General features: G+C 49.7%; 1 protein-coding gene and 1 long non-coding RNA gene across 20 annotated transcripts in view; one reads left to right on the top strand and one right to left on the bottom strand.

The window, feature by feature from the left end:
* EBF3 (EBF transcription factor 3) overlaps positions 1 to 6,078 on the top strand; it is a 117,225-nt gene extending 111,147 nt beyond the window's left edge. For 2 of the 14 annotated variants that reach the window (XM_025467649.3, XM_025467652.3), the window contains exons 14-17: positions 477 to 665; positions 1,057 to 1,254; positions 2,259 to 2,371; positions 3,340 to 6,078. In XM_025467649.3, the coding sequence (XP_025323434.1) occupies positions 477 to 665; positions 1,057 to 1,254; positions 2,259 to 2,371; positions 3,340 to 3,357 (518 nt within the window). In that variant the 3' untranslated portion in view covers positions 3,358 to 6,078. Of the gene's footprint in view, positions 1 to 476; positions 666 to 1,056; positions 1,255 to 2,151; positions 2,372 to 3,339 lie in introns of those variants that run through there. The other 12 variants (XM_035707794.2, XM_025467655.3, XM_025467653.3 and 9 more) reach the window with 9 other exon arrangements.
* The window catches only part of LOC112672514 (uncharacterized), a 51,545-nt gene continuing 38,270 nt past the window's right edge, over positions 4,704 to 17,978 (bottom strand). For all 6 annotated transcript variants that reach the window (XR_004810081.2, XR_004810085.2, XR_007406766.1 and 3 more), the window contains 3 exons: positions 6,914 to 6,967; positions 5,257 to 6,794; positions 4,704 to 4,934 (listed from right to left, as the gene is read on the bottom strand). This is a non-coding gene — a long non-coding RNA (uncharacterized LOC112672514). The remainder of the gene's footprint in view (positions 4,935 to 5,256; positions 6,795 to 6,913; positions 6,968 to 17,978) is intronic.

The raw sequence follows: 17,978 nt of genomic DNA, 5'->3' as shown, positions 1-17,978 counted from the left end.
CACCTGCGCTCCCGCTCCTGCCCCCCCCCCACCCCCTGCACTCACAGGACTAGGAACCAGACAGACAAAGACCCCCAAACAGCCCTTCCTGGGGAGTTATGGCCACAAACAAGCTCTCCCTGTCAGCCATGGCATTTGAAGGTCTGCCGAGGCCGAAAGTTCACCTAGCGTGGGGGGACAGCCCCCGAACCCGAGCTGTCGGTAATTGCTTCCAAAGAAACCCCGCGCGCACCTGCCGGTCAGCTCGAGGCGGCCGGGCCGGCTGTCGGAGCGGAGACAGGACGGGGCTCGGCGAGGCGGCGCCCGGTCGGGTTGGCGTGATCAGGGTACCGAGCTGGCTGGAGGCGCTAGGGCTGGCGCGGAGCGTGAGGTCAATTAAAAATGTTTAATATATGATAGAGATTTGCGGGGAAACCCCCCCCAAGTGTCTCTCCCTGATAATAACGTTATTTTTGGCCGGGGGGGGATTTTAACAGTCGGCTACAGTCGCAATACAAGCAGCGTGTCCCCGCGAGGCTACGTCCCCAGCAGTACTCCCCAGCAGTCCAATTACAACACAGTGAGCACTAGCATGAATGGATATGGAAGTGGCGCCATGGCCAATCTAGGGGTCCCTGGCTCGCCTGGATTTCTTAATGGCTCCTCCGCTAACTCTCCCTACGGCAGTAAGTGTCTGTTTTTGTCACACGTCATCACACAGATTCATGTTCACTACAAAGTCAAATGTGTGCATTGCTTGGCTGTTCTGTGATGTGAGCTGCTGGATACAAGGGAGGGTGGCTCTGGAGGCTGGGTGTCCGTGTGGCGACGGTAAATTGACCCCGCGACGGGCCCCGCGAGGCCACGTTGGAAACCCCGACAAAATGGGGCTACCCGATTGGAGACCAAAGTCCAACCCGAGAGTTTGCCTGTTAACCCAGAGAGTGGCCGAGCCAGAACCGTGGCGTGCTTGTCTGGGGGACCCCGATGCTCCCGGCGAGGCCCCACGAGCGCTCTCTCTGTGTCGTGTTGCCGTGCCCGGCGCCGCGCGTCCTGACCATGTTTGCTTTGTTGCAGTAGTGCCGTCCAGCCCCACCATGGCAGCCTCTTCGGTCACCCTCCCTTCAAACTGTAGCGGCACACACAGCATTTTCTCATTCTCACCTGCCAATGTCATCTCTGCAGTGAAACAAAAGAGCGCCTTCGCGCCCGTGGTCCGGCCCCAAGCTTCTCCTCCTCCCTCCTGCACCAGCGCCAACGGGAACGGACTCCAAGGTGAGGGGCGACGCACTGGCCCCGCTGCTCCTGGAGCGCGGGCCGAACTGTCCCCCCAGGGCCCCCCCCAATCACCCCCGAGCCAGGGCAGCCCGGGCTGGGAGCCCCAGCCCTCCCTCGGGGTCCCCGCCCCCTGCCGCCGCGTGGCCGCTGCATGCTCCCCTTCCGTGGGCCGCCACGCGCTGCCCCTCCTGGCAGTCCCGCCAGGGCCACCCACCCGCGCCCCCCCACGGGTAACAGACTCTGTTGATGAAAACCACCGCCTCCTGCTGCCAACCTCACCCACGCGTCCTCTTGGCAAAGGGGCCCCTCCCCTGAGGAGGGGCAGCCGCTTTGGGAATCATGTGGAGCATAGCGGGGTGGGGGCCCCCCATTCCAGCCGTTCGGCAAACAGGCCTTCACGGCCGCCGCTGACCCAGTGGGAAGCAGGGTGCACCCCGCCTGCAGCCCCGGGCCGGGGATGGCAGGTCCTCGTGCCACCTGCGGAGCCCGGCTCAGAGCCCACGTGCCCTCCGTGTCCTGAGACGCAGCCGGCCTTCCCGAGCTGGGGTAGCGGACCCCGGGGCGCCGGGCCCTCTGCCTTGGAAGCAGGTGCACCTAGCCCAGGGCCGTGCATGCGTGAAGGCTGGGCGGGAGCCTGTCTCTAAGCGCTCGCTCACACGTGTGCTCAGGAGGGAGAAGGGCTGGTCCCGAGGGCAGGGGGAGGCACCCCTTGGACGTGGCTGCCTCAGATGGGGCCGGGTCCCCTGGGCAGTGTAGGCCGCAGAGTGGCCTGTGAGGCGCGCGGCGGGTGGGCCACGCGAGTGCCCCTAGGCCTCGTGATCTTACGCGTGGCTCTTTGTGACTCACGGGGGCCACAGGCACTGAATTAAGTGGCCGTCATCTGGCCTCTTTCAGACACCACCTTTGGTATATGCTCCTCCCGGTGAAAATCAAATCCAGTTACTCCTTTAAAAAAATGAATCCATTCAACCAGTATTTACTGAGCGCCTACTATGTGCCAGGCTCTCTGCTGGGTGCTGAGGACGTTACCGTGGAGAAGACAAACTGGCCCTTTTGTGAAGTCGGTGGCATATTTCACTTTGATGAACTAATGCTCAAAAAAGGAACTGGAAAGGTATCCGTGATTTGAAATAATTGTCTTCCCAACATCTTAGCGTATGAGAGGGACGCCCAGGCCCCGCGAGCCGCCGACCGGCCTGCGGGCCAGCAGCGGCCCCCAGCCCAGAGCTGCTCGCAAGGCAGGTGGCCAGGTGCCACGGCCCGTCCACCGTCCACACGGTGCGGAGGCCCCGGGAGGACGGCACCACCTAAGCAGTGTGTACACACACGGGGCTGCCAAACCATAATGTTGTAACGGTGAGTCGGAGAGGAATTAATACTGTTGAGATTAATGAACTGGGAAATTGAAGCTCACATCACTACGTGAACAAATGTATTAATATGTTATACATAAATTAATGAGAATGATCATTCTGACAAAAATTAAACAACACTAAAGTTACAAGATTTTAAATTATATCCGTACCAGGAGTTCACTGGAAAGCGTCAGCCGCGCTTGGCATTTTAGCACCAAGTTTCTTATTGGGGAGAGGAGCGGAAAGAGCTCCCCGTAAGGTGGGGCCTGGCTCGGGTCTCTTCGGGGCCCCCGGCCGTCAGGTGGCAGGGCAGGTGGGCTGCGAGCGGCTTTGCTCGCGGAGAGCCCGCGACTCACCTTTACGATACGGAACGGCCGGCAGGAGGTCAGAGGCGAGGGTGAGAGCAGAGGGGAGACTGAGGCGCATCCAGTGTTCCCGGAGGGAGCGAGTGCGGGTCCCGCCGGGCCTGCGCCCCAGACGCCACCAGGTTGGTTCCCATCTGTCCACCGAGGTGGCCTCCGCCCGCTAGAGACGAGCCCCTGAGCCCCGGGGAAGCGGCAGCCTTTCCCTCCCCGAGGAGGGCTGCGGCCGGGAGGCCGTGGGGGGGGGCCCCGGCCCCCGGAGGTAGCCGAGCCCGGGCTGGTGGGCGGCCCACGTCCCGCGCTGAGCGGAGGCCGCGGGGCCCGCGACGGGGCGGCCCAGTAACCCGCGGCCCTCTCTCTTTCAGCTATGTCTGGGCTGGTAGTCCCGCCGATGTGAGGGGCTGCCGCCTCCCGCAGCGCCCGCGCCCAAGGACGGACTTCAGGGGACACGTTTAGTGTCTGGGACCTGCTGCTGGAGACCGTGTCTGCGGAGGCTTCAGCAGCAGCGGAAACGCGACGAGAGACTTTGTTTAAAGATTTTATTTAAACTATTAAGAATCAACATGCAAACAGCCTACTTCTTCACGAACGATTCCATTTTATTGACTGAACTTTTCTCATATTTCCACATTTCTCGGTCCTGAAGACTAAGGAAAACAAAGCGACGCCTATTTTGTATAAAGTTTCTGACTCCGTCTTGGCTCTGTCTAGTACTTGCTATGTGTTGGGAGAAACTTTGTGAATGCACCATTTTGATTATCATGAAACACTGATGAAAAATGCCTCCGGACATTTTTCTGTGCTCATAACTTAGATTCACAATGGTTGTGTATCTCTATAATGTGAAATATTTTTTTGTGGTGAAAAAAAAAAAAGGGGGCCAAGGAGGTGTGAGCCATCGAACTGGAAGAGAGGAGGACTACGACGTGACGAGGAGATTTCGGGGTGGCAGGGGCGGGGGGCGGGTTTATCATGGCTTAACTTCATCTTAATGAAATGAAACTTTGTAACTTATTGTAGTTAGAAATTGTAACTTTGATATTGAATTCTCTTGCCTTCAACAAGCACACTGACAGAAAAAAAAAATGCTACTGTCTGTTGGTTTAACTATTCTCCCACTGCTAGAGCTTCCTGTTAAGCAAGTGTGATCTGCAACATTTTTTCAACTTTTGCTAGCACTGTATACTATTGCATTCTTAGGCTACTGTGAGGTCCATGTTTCTTGTACCAGAACTTGTCCTTTTGACTTCTAGCTCCTTCTTCCCTAATGTGTTTTGTATGTGGTTATAAAATTGTAGACTTTTGTGATTTTGCCAAAGTTGTAGCTAAATATTTATACACTTGTCTTGAATTTTTTTCAGATCCACTTAAATATTTAGAAAAAAAAAAAACAAAAAAACAAAACCCCCACCACCACGTTTTCTTCCTTATGTGTCTCATAAGGAATAAAATGGTCTCCATTCAACACTTTTCCATGAACACTTACAGTTGCTAAGGGACTTTCTTTTGTAACATATCGATTATAAATATTGTATTTATCTTTGAGACTTTGTACATTGGTTTTCCTGCCATTTTCTTTTTTCTCTCGTCTGTATTGGTTTTTGATCGTGGCCTGGTGTTGGGAAGAGCATTAAGCCAAGAGCTGTCTCTTTGATCTGTTTCTGTTAAAGTGAACTGGTGTCCTTGCATTTCATTTGTGCTTCCGATTTGCTTTTGTTGAGACTTCCCGTCCTTTTTTTTTCTTTTTTTTTTTTTTATTTTGAGGAAAAGTCAAATTCATTGTTTATTTTTATATTATTTTTAAGTTATCTGAACAAATACTTTTGAAAAAAAAAAAGTTCGTTGTATAGTCAAAACAAAACGGTGCCACTCGGCTGTGACAAATCCTAGTAGATTCCGTGCATGTGGAACAGCCGCAAAGAGGTGACACCGTTTGGGGCTGTGTCCTTATTTTATTTTTCTGTAGAATGTAAAAAAAAAAAAAAAAAAAAAAAAAAAATCATTTTAGCTGCCACCCATGACTTTGCCACATAGCTGAACTGTGTTTACTGGAAAAATTCAGAGGCCTAAAGTTTAAAATAAAATTTACTTCTGATGTTTTAATTAAAATGTTTGCCACATTAACTTCTCTGATGCCTTAAAAGTGGACTTCTTTAAAGAACCTTTGTGCTATTTTATCACAGGCTTACAACACAATCGTTAATCGATATTTCATTTGGAGATTTATGGTGTAAACACACACACACACACACACACACACACACACAAACAAAAGCACAAACCTGACGTTCCATGTGTCGCTCCATTCTGCGTCTGATTCTGCTGCGTTCCGTGTCTCCCTGGGGCCCACCTAGGATCCAGAGAGGTTTCGGGGGAACCAAAAATCACTGCTGGTTTTTAACTTTTTTTGAAACGACACCTTTTTTGTGGTCGGACCCCTGCAGCGCTGTCTGTACTTTTTAAAACCGGAATGACCTCCTTCAGATACTGTGCCTGTTCGTGCCAAACCCACAGTGAGACCAGGAGGGTCAGTCTTTCCCTTTGTGTTAAACGCCTCACAGACACAGCACAGCAGACGTTTCGCGAATTGCAGCAGAAATCAGATGTAAAACAAAAAGGAGGGACATTAAAAAACAACTTTCTTGACAAAAGAACAAAACCATGCACAACTTAGGAAAGTGTTCATTCGAGGGACTAAATAAAACAGCAGAATGTCCCGGTGGTCAGCGGGTCGCGGTCCGGCCCCATGACCGCTAAGGCTTAGCTACGTGGGAAAGCCTGAGAAGTCACTTTGGAACTAAATTGCCTCCGTTTTATTTTGTATAAGTAAGGGTTTGATCTAAAAAAACAAGCTCACGTGTACATGTTGAGAACGTTTGCAAGTTTCCTCATCCCTGCACTCGGTTTGTGTTTTAGATTAATTAGTCAATGCCCCTCATCGCTTCATTGTCTCAAAATTGAGCGCTTCACTAAATGGTAGATTTTACTGTTAAAGACCCTACAATAAGATTGTTTTATCTGTACATTTTTTCAGATATTTAACTGTATAAAAATGTTCATTTTACACAATATTTAATTAAAGTATTTCTTGTCTGTGAATTTCACTTTGGGTAATTTTATCTGTTTTGATTCGAATGCAAGGCAAAACGCATGCATACGTTAGACTGGGCTGGGTGGGGGTGGAGGGTGGGGGGTGGGGGTGGTTCCCTTTCAGAACCTGGGCCCCGGGGCTGCATCTTGGGGCAAGATAAAGGTCATTCATGGAAGAAACTTTTACAAAGTTCTCGGTCCTCAGACCGCCCTCTAACCTGCATAGAGAAATTCTTACCGTTCCTGAGACGGCTCAGTCCCCAGAGGGGCCATCTGTACGTATGTTGCACTCCATGTCTGTCGGGGACTGTGTGACAGAGGCCACAGCAGCACCCTGCAGTTAACCAACCACAAGATCCCCCCCCCCCCCACCCGGCCCTCCTGCCTCTGCTTCCAAACTGGAGGGCTTGGCAGGGAGGAAGGGCTCAGGCTACGCTAGATGGGCACGCTGATACGAGAACCAGCTTCAGGCTCAGGCAGGTGGGCAGAGGCCAGGAGCCCAGACGGTAGAGCGGCTGAGGTCTGACGGGGATGCCATCACCCAGGCCCAGGTGCAGGGTGGTGGCTCCTGTGGGCGGCACGGGGCTGTGGGCAGAGGCACCAGGCTAAGGAGAGCTTCTGATTCACACAAGGGCTCCTGCGAGTTCTCGGCCCTCCCCTTCCAGCTCATTCTGGATTTTTCACTTTCTCCTCAATGAGAGGCTGGTTTTGCATGTTTTGGCTTGCAGCTCTGTAACACATACACATAAGTGTGATCCAAATTAGTACTCACAAATGTCATCTTAATTACTTGTTCTGCTGAGCAAAACAGGAAACAATTATTCAAAACATAAAGAAACTTGTGAATACCTTTTTCTTCCGTCAATGACAATCGGGTTCCTTTGGCTGCATTTTTGTTTCCGCCTTAAAGAGATAGCAGAGAAGAAGAGGCTGGGGTGGGGGTAACTAGGCTGTGGAGGCCCACCCGTCCAGCCTGTCCCCCCCGGGGCTCCTTCCCGAGGTGCTGGGGGTGGGGCTGGGGCCTCCAGTCCCCTCCCTCCCCACTCGGAGCTGGTGCCAGAAGCGCCAGCCTGGGCGGGGGGCGGGCTGGGGGGCGGGGCGCCGGGGGGGGGGGCTGCCTCCCCAGAGCTGGCTCCCAGGGCCCTACAACCTGGGGAGAAATTGTTTCATGTTTGTGTTTCGAATCAGGAGCGAGAACCGCATTCTCTCCAAATGTATGCCAATTATTGTCAGGCCGCCTTTTAAGGTCTTTCAAGCTTTTAAAGATTATTCAAAGCACTTGAAATGGGCTTCCATCTAATGCCTCATTTCATTGCATTAAACAGCCTAGTTAATAAAGAATCAATATATTCAAAGGGCAAGGTTATCTTTTGTCTATAAGGGGTGGTGTCATTCTGAACCTTTTATAGTTCAAATGCTGAAAAAGACCTCATGAAATCCATAGTCATCAAGTAGGTCAGTGAGAGCAACAGAAGGAAGGGGAGGGAGCTGAAAGGGAAGAAAGGCTGCTCTCCTTTAGAACAACTCGGCCTTATCTCCTGGCTCCGAGCGCCGAACGGGTCCTCCGAAAATGTCAATTTCTCATCAAGACAAGAGGCCACGATGATCATTTTTTCCGGAGAATACATACAATTAAGAGAATGCAGAGGGGCGGCCGCGGCAGCGATTCGGAGCTGCCTGTCCCACGAGCTACGCGCTCCCTCCCAGCAGATAATAAGAGAGGTTGATAACTCAAGTGTCAATATGCCAAAGAGCGAGTTTTGAATGTGAGTCCTTGTGCTCTGAGCGCGCCCGGCCGATCCCAGGCCCTGATAACGGCGCAGCTGCCAACGGACACCACAGGTTGGCCCTCACAATTAATGCGATGAATAAATCACACAAAAGAGTCGGGAGGCTTTATACTCAGTGAGACAATCCCCTGTTTTACCCTTCAAGGATTCCTTTTATGTTGGAATAAGGTTGCTTTTAATGAAATTTAAACTCATCAGAGGAAATCAAAAACCTCCAATCAGATTACAAATTGATTTTTTGGTCATTTGTCATTTCCCAGTTTCACAGAGAGCAAGTTGCCAGTCCGGGGCCGGGGAGCCGGGGAGCCCCGCTCCCAGCGCCTGGCCCGGGACGCGCGGGGGCAGCGACTGCCACCCGTGGGGACTCGGACGCCCTCCCGAGCCATCCCCGCCGCCGGGCCCCAGGCCCCCATCGCCCTTGGTGGAGCTCCGTGACCACTGGGTGCGCACCCACGATCCACTCGTGGCCAACAGGGCACGTCCTCTCGGAGCCGCAGTGTGACGTGGGAGCCGGGGGACCAGCTGGCCCTCCCACGCCGAGCGCCTGTCACCCGGGGCCCCGAGGAAACCGGCCACCTCCCCCTCACTGTCCTGCGTGAGCTCAAGCGCTCCCTGCCCGGCACGGTTGGCCCTTGTCCGGGCCAGCGATGGGCCTCCCTGTGCTGCCACCAAACCTGGGCGACCCCGGGCCACCAGCTGCTGGGCGGACTGGGAGCTGCCCCAGGATGAGGCGCACCAGCCTTCCTCGACGTCCCTTCCCGAGCGGGGATGCCCAGCCAAGGCCACAAGGCCCGGCCGGTGCAGGGCCGGGGCGGGCGCTGCTTCAGGAGGGGAGGAAACACCACTCCCGATTCTAGAATGCCTGGAGACCGCCTTTAGAAATGCAGTCTCTAAAGTGAGGTGAAGAGTCCACGCGTTTCTGAAGAGCAAGTAAGCACCGCACCCCACACACACTTGCGAAACCTGGGGCTTTGCAGGTCATTTCAGCAGCCCCAGGGACCCTGTGCCGGAGCCCGTGACCCCCTCGGGAGGGACAACAACGGCTGTTCAGAGAGGTGACGTGACCAGCCTGAGGTCACAAGGCCAGAGGGACCAGGGCCAGAGGCGAAACCGAGTCTCAGACCTCCCAATCCTGCTCTTTCCAATGACTTCGGTTTCAGCTGTCTTGGGTGGGGGCAGAGAGACAGAGACACAGAGACAGAAGAGACAGAGAGATGGAGCATCTGGATGGAAGGAGAACTACCACACCTCCCTGGAAGCTTCCAACCAAGCTCGGGGGACACATGCCCCCCCCCCCCACCCCCCAGGGCTTGACGCAGCCAGGCCTCGTCAGCTGAAACTCAGCGGGTCTTGTTTCTGGACACAGCCAAGGTCACAGGACCACGATTTTAAAGCCAAAGGCAGAGGTTCCTCTCCCCGGGGCCCTGGCAACAAACTAGGCGCCTCCGAGGAGCTGTCTCCCCGGTGCTTCTCACCAGCACCCTTGGGCCACTACACGGTCTACATGTGGCCAGGGAGCCCACACGGGGCTGCGGAGAGCCTGCCGCCCGCGTCCACGGGGTACCCCGGGCCGCACCCAGCATCTGCAGTGCGAGCTGTGTGTAGGGGCCCTTCACGCGGCGCAGGGACAGGAGGGGGACAGGAAGGGAGGCAGTTCCAGCGGGACCGGGCTGCAAGGCCTGCGGCATCGGCCAAGTCCCTGGCCCCGGCAGGGCTCAGCCAAAGCTTCTGTCGTGGCTGGCAGGGGGGCAGGATGAGGGGGAGTGGGGAAAGCTCACTAGTGGTTCGGCCAGCAGGACCAGAGTGAGTGACAGCAAAGTCAGAGGGGTTGGCCAAGACAGAAGTGACGCGTCAGGGGGGCACACGGGCACCCCACCAGGCTGCCCCGTCGGACGGCTCCCACCGCCATGCTGATGGCAGGCTGGGGACAGCTCACTCACCTGACTCCTAGCCGAGACGAATCCTGAAACTTGTGTTTCCTGCCATAAAAGACCAAGCCCAGAACCACCACTGCAGCCCAAGGAACCCAGGCTGGTCTGGGCCTGGGGCCACCAGGAGACAGAGAGAAACTTGCGACAATTACAACAAAAGGGTTTATATCTCAATATACAATGAGCTTTTGCAAATCAATAAGACCAGATACCCTGAAGAAAAACAGGCAAATTCACAGTCCATTCACAAGGGAACAATACAAGTGATTGATAAGCTTTGGAAAATGTATTCAACCTTACTTAAAAATGCACATCAAAATAATGAGATGAAATTTTTTTCATCTATTAAATTAGAAAAGATTTTACTTAAAAGCTAATACTCAATCCTGTTGATGGAGAAATGGGCATTCTTAGAGTTGTCGATAGAAGAGTAAATTGGTACAGCCTTCTGGAAATCAATTTGACGTTATATCAAGAGACTTAACAATGTTCATATCCTTTGACCTGCTAATTCCACTTCTAGGAATCAATCTTAAGGAAATAATCAGAGATTAGGCAAGATTCAAGTACAAGATTGTTCGCTGCAGTAATATGTATTTAAAAAACTGGAAAGAACCCAAATACCTGAGAATAGCAAGTCTTAATTTATTATGGTATGGCCATATAATAGAATATTATATATTCTACAAAGCCATTAAGATCACAATTTTAAAGTATATTTAAGGAAATGGTAAATACTAATGATATCAAATTAAGGCGAAGCAGGCATGTGATACTGTGCATAAAACATAATTCAAAATTGTGAGTTTCTATGTCAAGAGAAGGCAAGAAAAAGAAATATATATTAATGTGACAGAATAGTAAATATTTGGAAAAAATAATAGAATTATAGCAGGATCAATGTTTGGTGTGTGTGGGAGGTAGAAGCTTCTAGAGGCCGCCCGGGGGTACCGGGGGCGCTGGTGATGCAAGACCACGTGGAATGGCAGCTGAGGCATGGGGACCGTCAGAGACCACGAGTCTGGTTGGACCTTAGAGAGGGAGGCTGAGGAGTGGTGCCCAGGGGTGCAGAGCCCAAGGGCCTCAGGGCCCCGGGGCGGGGGGCAGGGCCCAAGGGAGAGCAGCTGAATGCCCTGCTCCCGGCTTCTCCAGCATCCCTCGAGGCCTCGTACTGACTTCACCCTTACTTGTAGGGCTTCTGCTGCTAGCAACCAAACAGTTGGTGACCACACAAGGGAGAAAATTAGACGATACGTTAACTTGCTACAAGTTAAATAAAGCCTTGAAAGAAAAAATAATAATAAAGAATAAAATTACTGTCATAAGAAAATCCAAAAGAACTTAAGAAGTATTAAATTCAGTAAGTGGGATTTAGCAAGACTGATGAATATAAGGTCAACCTACAACCACATGTCTCTAATAGTAGGAATTTTTTCAAAAGCACACCACTTACAACGCCACAAATAATACCAACACCCAGGAAGAAAGCTGCCAATGTGATTGAAGATGACTGCCCAGAAAACCATATAATTGTTGAGAAATGCTTGGGATCCTGGAAATGGAGGTATTAAACATATTCATGGGTTGAAAAATTGCATCTTGCAAAGATGCCAGTTCCCCCCCAAAAAGACCTCGGGACCCAGTCTCAGTGTTGGTCCGGCTCCAGTAGCTCCTTTCCTGAGGCTGATAAGCTGCTCCTGGAATTTCCATGGAGCTGAGAGTGACCTCGAGGGGCTGCGGCAATGGGCAGAGTGGCCACCTGAGGTCTCACTCAGGCTGGGCGTCTGTACAAAAATCCCACACCTGGGGCCCTACACAGCAGACATTTCCGTCTCCCAGTTCTGGAGGCTGGGAAGTCCCAGCTCCGGGTGCTGGCAGGCCCGGTTGGTGGTGAGGGTGCTCTTCCTGGCTTGTGCGCCCGTGTGCTGGGAGGAGAAGGGCTTTCATCTCCTGCGAGGGCACGACTCCCACCGTGGAGGCCCCACTCCAGCGTCTCATTAAAGCTTTATCACCTCTGGTCACGTTGGCGAGTAGGCCTTCAACATATAGATTTTGGGGCATGAGCATTCTGTCCCTAACACTGCCCAAGCAAGGTTCCTTGTGGGGCCACAGCAAGGAAGACAGCGTGGCATTCAAGCAAGACTGGACAGAGTCGGGTCTGGACACATGCTCACCTGGCACAGGTGACCCAGCAAAGCAGTGAAAGGGGCAGGCCTTTCAGTAAGCTGGGCTGAATGAAGGTCATACCCGTGTGCTCAATAACGTGACTCCCCCTTACACAAGTGGGTGCAGATCAGGGTGGGGGGCGCCCTAAGAGAGGAGAGAACAGTGTTCAGGGACAGAGAGAACAGGTGGTGTTGACAGCAAAGTCCGGAGGGCACCCAGGACCTCTGAACTGAAGCAGCAATGAGATGGAGCGCAGAGCCCCCATCCGCCTGGGCAGTGGGGAGGGCCGAGGCTCACAGGAGCGGGGAGGGGGGGCCCCACGGGCTAGAGCAAAACCCAAAGCCTGCTCCCCTCCATCCACCTGCTTAGACAGGGTGGAGACTGCACCTTGGACCAGCCCTCACAGGCAGCTGGTAAGAGGTGGCACTCTGAAAACCTCACTCAAGCGCTCAAGAAGCTTTCAAAAAGACCTGTGGTTTTATGATTGAAAGAAATTAAGACCTAAATAAATGGGAAAGCATCACACGTTCATGATTGGAAGACAGTTTATCGTTAAGATGGCAATGCTTCCCAGTCGATCCACAGATTGGATGCAACCCCTATCAGAAGCGCAGCTGGCTTCTTGTAGACACTGACGAGCGGATCCTGAAATCCGTGTGCTCCAGCACGGGACCCAGAGAACCCACACAAGCTCAGAACAACAAAGTCAGAGGACTCCACTTTGATTTCAACACTTACTACGAAGAGAGAGAAATCAAGACAGTACAGTACTGGTGTCGGGCGCACGTCCAGATGTGTGGAAGGGAACTGAGAGCCCAGAAAGAATCCCGTGTATTCGTGGTCAACCTGGTTTTGACAAGGGTGCCAGGGCCATTCCAGGGTAAAGAATGGTCTCTTCACCACATATGCCGAACAACTGGAGAGACACAAGCAAGAGAATAGGCTTGGACCCTCACCTCATACCATATACAAAAATGGACTTCGAATGGCTCAAAGACCTAAATGTAAGAGGAAAGACTGTCGAAGTGAGGAGAACACACAGGGCGGGCTCTCTTCAGGACTTCAGATCTGACCGCAGATGACACACAGATTGGCAACCGTGTGTGATGCAATGAATCTGGTGCACATTTCAGATTTGACACCAAAATATCTATGTTTCAAAGACGTCATAGAGCCGTTGGAAATCAGCCCACGGAATGGGAGAAACTGAAAACCGTGTATCTGATAAGGGGCTTGCATCAAAAGTATATCAAGAACACTTGCAAACACAAACAGCAAGAGGACAAATGACTCCATTTAGAAATGGGCAAATGATCAGAAATAGACATTTCTTTAAAGAAGACACACACATGGCCAACAAGCACATGAAACGATGCCCAGCATCATTGGTCATCAGGGAGATGCAGATCAAATCCACAGTAAGAGCCTCCGTCACGCCCACGAGGACAGCTATGATCAGACAGCAAGTGCTGCGGGCTGTGCAGACACCTGACCCTCACACACCTGCTGGCGGATCTATGAAACGATGCAGTCACTTCCAACAGGCCAGCAGCGGCTTCTCATCTGGTTCAACAGCTACCACAGGACCCAGATTTCTATTCCGTAACATCCGTAAGTCACGGCAATCTATGTTCACCGGATGCTTACTCATGATTGCTTAGGACAGTTTGCAATAATCAAAAGGTAGAAGTAACCCCGAAAGACCCATTACAAATGGATTTTAAAATTTTGGTGTCTCCATACGATGGAATCTTACTCAGTTATAAAGGGAACACGGATGGACCACAACACAATGAACTTTGAAAACATTACGCTAAGTGATGGAAGCTGATCCCCAAAAACCAAGTTTCTGTTTATACGCAACATCCGGAGGAGGCCAATCCATGGAGACAGAGAACAGATGAGTGCTTGGTTGTGGCCGGGAAACATGCGGAGTGGGGGTGACAGCTGCAGAGACACAAGGGGGGGCGTCGTTCCGAGGTGAGGACCATGCTCGAAAATCGACTGCGGTCAAAACCATTGAACTGTGTGCGTTAAACACGTAACTTTTAAGGTATGTGAATTATTTCTCAATAAAACAGCAGTTAAAAAGTACTGCGGTTTTATCAGAGCAAAAACAAAAACAAAAAAAATGAACATTTCATGGAAAATTCATCCTCAGGCGTTTGGCTTCCTGAAGAAGCCATGTTTCCCTGAGAAAGTCTCTGGGCCTGGGGCCCTGGGTCAGTGTGTGAGAGAGAGTGAGGGTCAGGGTTCCGCACTCTTGCCCTGAGCGAGGCAGGGTCTTCCTCCCACCTGCTCCCCAGGGAGTAGTACCCACTGCCCGTAGAAGGGGAGGCTCATCACATAGGCCCCTACTCAGCATCCCCAGGCCATCAAGTCCTGATATCAGCCAGGGTTCTACCTCGGGGAGCGGGGGTGGGGCAAGGCAGGTGCAGACTCCCCCCCATCCACCCCAAACTAGGACCCTAGGGCTGTTCTGAGGCTGCCCTTGGGTCCCTGTGGAATATACAGATCTTCAGTTAAGTTTTTCTTGAAGGGAAGAAGAAGCCTTCAAGGATGGCTTTTCTAAGGGTTATTTTCTGAACATTCCACAATACTCCTACTTTTTAAATGTCATAGTCCTGTTTTTAAATTTCTCCGAAACTTGTCATCATCTAAGTTGGATCCAAAGTCTCAGCTGATCCCACTCCCTGGTCTGAGCCACATCTGTGCCTTCCTGGGCTTAGGATATCCGAGGCCTAAGGCGTCCCATTGCCTCCCCTCCTGCCCCAGCTGTCTTCCTCAGCACCATAGCCAGAGGGTCCTTTAAATTAGGGCAGACTGCCTTCACTGCACCCCCTGCAGATTTCCCCCAATGGCTGCAAGGAGGTCCAGTCAGCCCCTTCGCCCCTTCCCCCTCGGCCGCAGCACGGGGCACAGAAACCTCACGGTCCATGAACACAAACTCCTGCCTGAGGCTTCGCACTTGCTCTTCTGTCTCCCTGGAGCTCTCTTCTGCAAGGGCATTTGCTGTGTTCCCTCAACTCAGGGCTTCTGTCCCTGCTTCCCAGGGAGGTGTCCCTGCCTGTTCCATCTAAAACTAACACCCCTACCCCAACCACTACCCATATCCCTTTCCCTCCACCCCAGTTTTTCTCCTCAACACCTACACCATTTAATAAAGCTGAGGCTTTCCTTAAGCAGCCTCTGTACTTGACCAGAAGCCCCTTGAGGAGGGGGCTTGTCTGCTTGGATACTTGCTCCAGCCTTAGCACCCCCAGCGCTTGCAACCAAACCCCTGCATTGAGGCAACCTGCTTCTAGGCTCAGGATATGTGGCTTAATAGCATGCCACGTTGGCCCTGGGGAGTTCAGTTTTCGTTATCTCTCACGGTTTTGCTCCATTGTGTGTATTTTTTTTATTAGTCTATAATATATAATCTTCAAAGTAACAGAACAAGGAAAGAACTCCCATATTAGACCCATGGCCTCCCTGGAGGCAAAGTGAGCTCCAGAATGTCAGCTCCATTTGGAGTATTTGTGGAGGTCTCACTGTGGGCCAGGTCCTGGGCCAAAGGCAAGATAGGCATTAAACAGATAATAATCCATTTTTACTTGCTCTCTTGTAATCCAAGCTTGTTGTGAAAATAAAAGCAATAAATATGGGTAAGGAAGGACAAAGATAATCCTCCTTCATGCCAGCTCTGCCTAAACTCCTTCTCTTCCCTGGTGATAACACAGTTACTGAGTGGCTTTCAATCTTTCTAGACCTTGTTCTAAGGACTTTACAGATACACATTTCTGTGTAGTTAAAAAACTATAACACAGAGCATGACTTTTATATATTTAACATCATACTCCCTTCAGTAATCTCCCGGTGGTACATGGGGATCCACCCTGTTTTCTAGTGACTGTAGAAAAAGAAGTGCATTGATTTAATCTGCCTATTGAAAAATTTCATATTGTTTGCTATGAAAAACAATGGTATGGCAACAAAAAGTCTATGATAAAAAATTTAAAGATACCATTTTTTAAAAGAAAGATACCATTTACAAGGGTACCAGAACATCAAATATCTAGGAATAAACTGAATAGAAATTGTTCAAAACCAGTACAATTGAAATTGAAAACCACAGAGCAGAATTGAGAAAAAACTTAAATGCCTAAGTGATTGGAGGGATGTACTCTGTGGGTTTAAAAACTTAATAAAGTAAATTTTACCAAAATTGATCTGATGATTAAACACAATAAAAATAGCATTAGGTTTTGTGTTGTGGAAGTTAACAAGCTGAATTCAAAAGTTCTATGGGAATGGAGATGGCAAAGATAGTCAATAATCTTGACGAAAGACAAAACTGGGAAACTTAGACCACCAAGCTTCAATACTTAGTTTACAGCTATAATTAAAACAATGCTATTGATCAAAGGATAGTTCAAAAGTCCACTCAAATGGAATTCAGAGTCCAGAAACAGACCCACACAGGACCAAGTGAGGCTTGGCCAACAAGTGGCTAAATCTCTTGCACAAAATAAAAATAAAGTTTAACCCCTATCTTACACAATAAAATCAAGTCCTGACAGATATGCTGCTGAATGCGAAAGATAAAGTTTTCAGAGGGAAACATAGGAGAATTGTTTACAAATATGCCAGGCAAGAATATATTAAATAAGACACAAAAAACTTCAACCATTAAATAAAAAATTGATAAATTAAACTACATTAAAATTAAGAAATTCTGTTCTTCACAACAATACTTTTAGCAGAATGAAAAAGGAGGCCACAGGGTGGGAGGAGGTATTTGCAAGATATACATCTGACAAAGAACTCATCAGAATATAAAGAAGCCCACACATCAATAAGAAAAAACAGCTTAAGAAAAAAAAAAAGGATGAAATACTTGAACAGGCAATTCATAGAAATCCAGATATCCTAATAACCAATAAATGCAAAAAAGAGGCTAAAGTTAATTAATCACCAGGATTGTGAAAAATAAACCACAAAGAGATAGCACTATGCCTCCACTAGAATGGCTAATTATGATAAATCCGGCAATATCATGTCTTGGCAAATACGTAGACCTAGAGGAACTCTCACACACAGCTGGTGGGAGTACAAATTGGTACAACCATTTTCACCATTCTTTGGCAGAAACTACTAAGGCTGCACATGACGACTCAGCAATCCCAGTGCTAACTGTACACCCAACAGCCATGTGTATGTATATTCACTAAATCACACCAACAAAAATGCTATGGCAGCACTGCTTTTTAACAGCTTCATTGAGCTATAACCGAAAAATAAAACTATACATAGTTAATGGACAGAATTTGACAAGTCTGGACATATATATATATATACACCCATTAAGCCATCACCACAATCAAGGTAATAGACATCTCCATCACTTCCCAAAGTTTCCATGAGCAGTGCTATTTTTAAAAGCCCCTAAATGGAAACATGTTCATTGACAGTAAAATGAATAAATAAAATTGTGGCTTTTTTCAATACAATACAAATATTTTAGATGGCAAGGAGAACAACTTTCTTAATACATGCACTTGCATGGATGAATCTCACACATTGCCTACTGAAAGAAGCCAGACATAAAAGAGAACACATTATGTGATTTCCATTTATATAAAGGTCGAAAAGAGGCAAAATGGACCAGTGTAAAAGTCAGAATGGAGGTTCCATGGGCAGCGCAGTAGAGATGAGGAGAAGGTAGGTGGGATCTTGGTGTGTTCACGTTTTAAGAACCCATAGAGCTCAACACTTAGGATTCTTGACCTTCTCAGTATGGACGTTTTCCATAACAAAAAATTTATACTAAAAAGGGCTACAAAGAACATCCTTGTAACTTGTATATTTGTGCATAAGTCAGTATTTTTGTAAGGAATTGTTCCTGAGGTAGAATCATTAGTTCACTTTTATTTTTATTTTTTTAATAGTTCACTTTAAAACAAGATGGTCTCATTCACCAACACATAAGAAAATATTAATTTCTGAAAGTCCTGGGTGGAGCAATCATGTGTGAAAAAGAAATAA

Source organism: Canis lupus, chromosome 28 (genome assembly GCF_003254725.2).
Source record: "Canis lupus dingo isolate Sandy chromosome 28, ASM325472v2, whole genome shotgun sequence".
Lineage (NCBI taxonomy): Eukaryota > Metazoa > Chordata > Mammalia > Carnivora > Canidae > Canis > Canis lupus.
The sequence above is the reverse complement of the archived record's forward strand: the minus strand, read 5'-3'. Positions and strand labels throughout refer to the sequence as shown.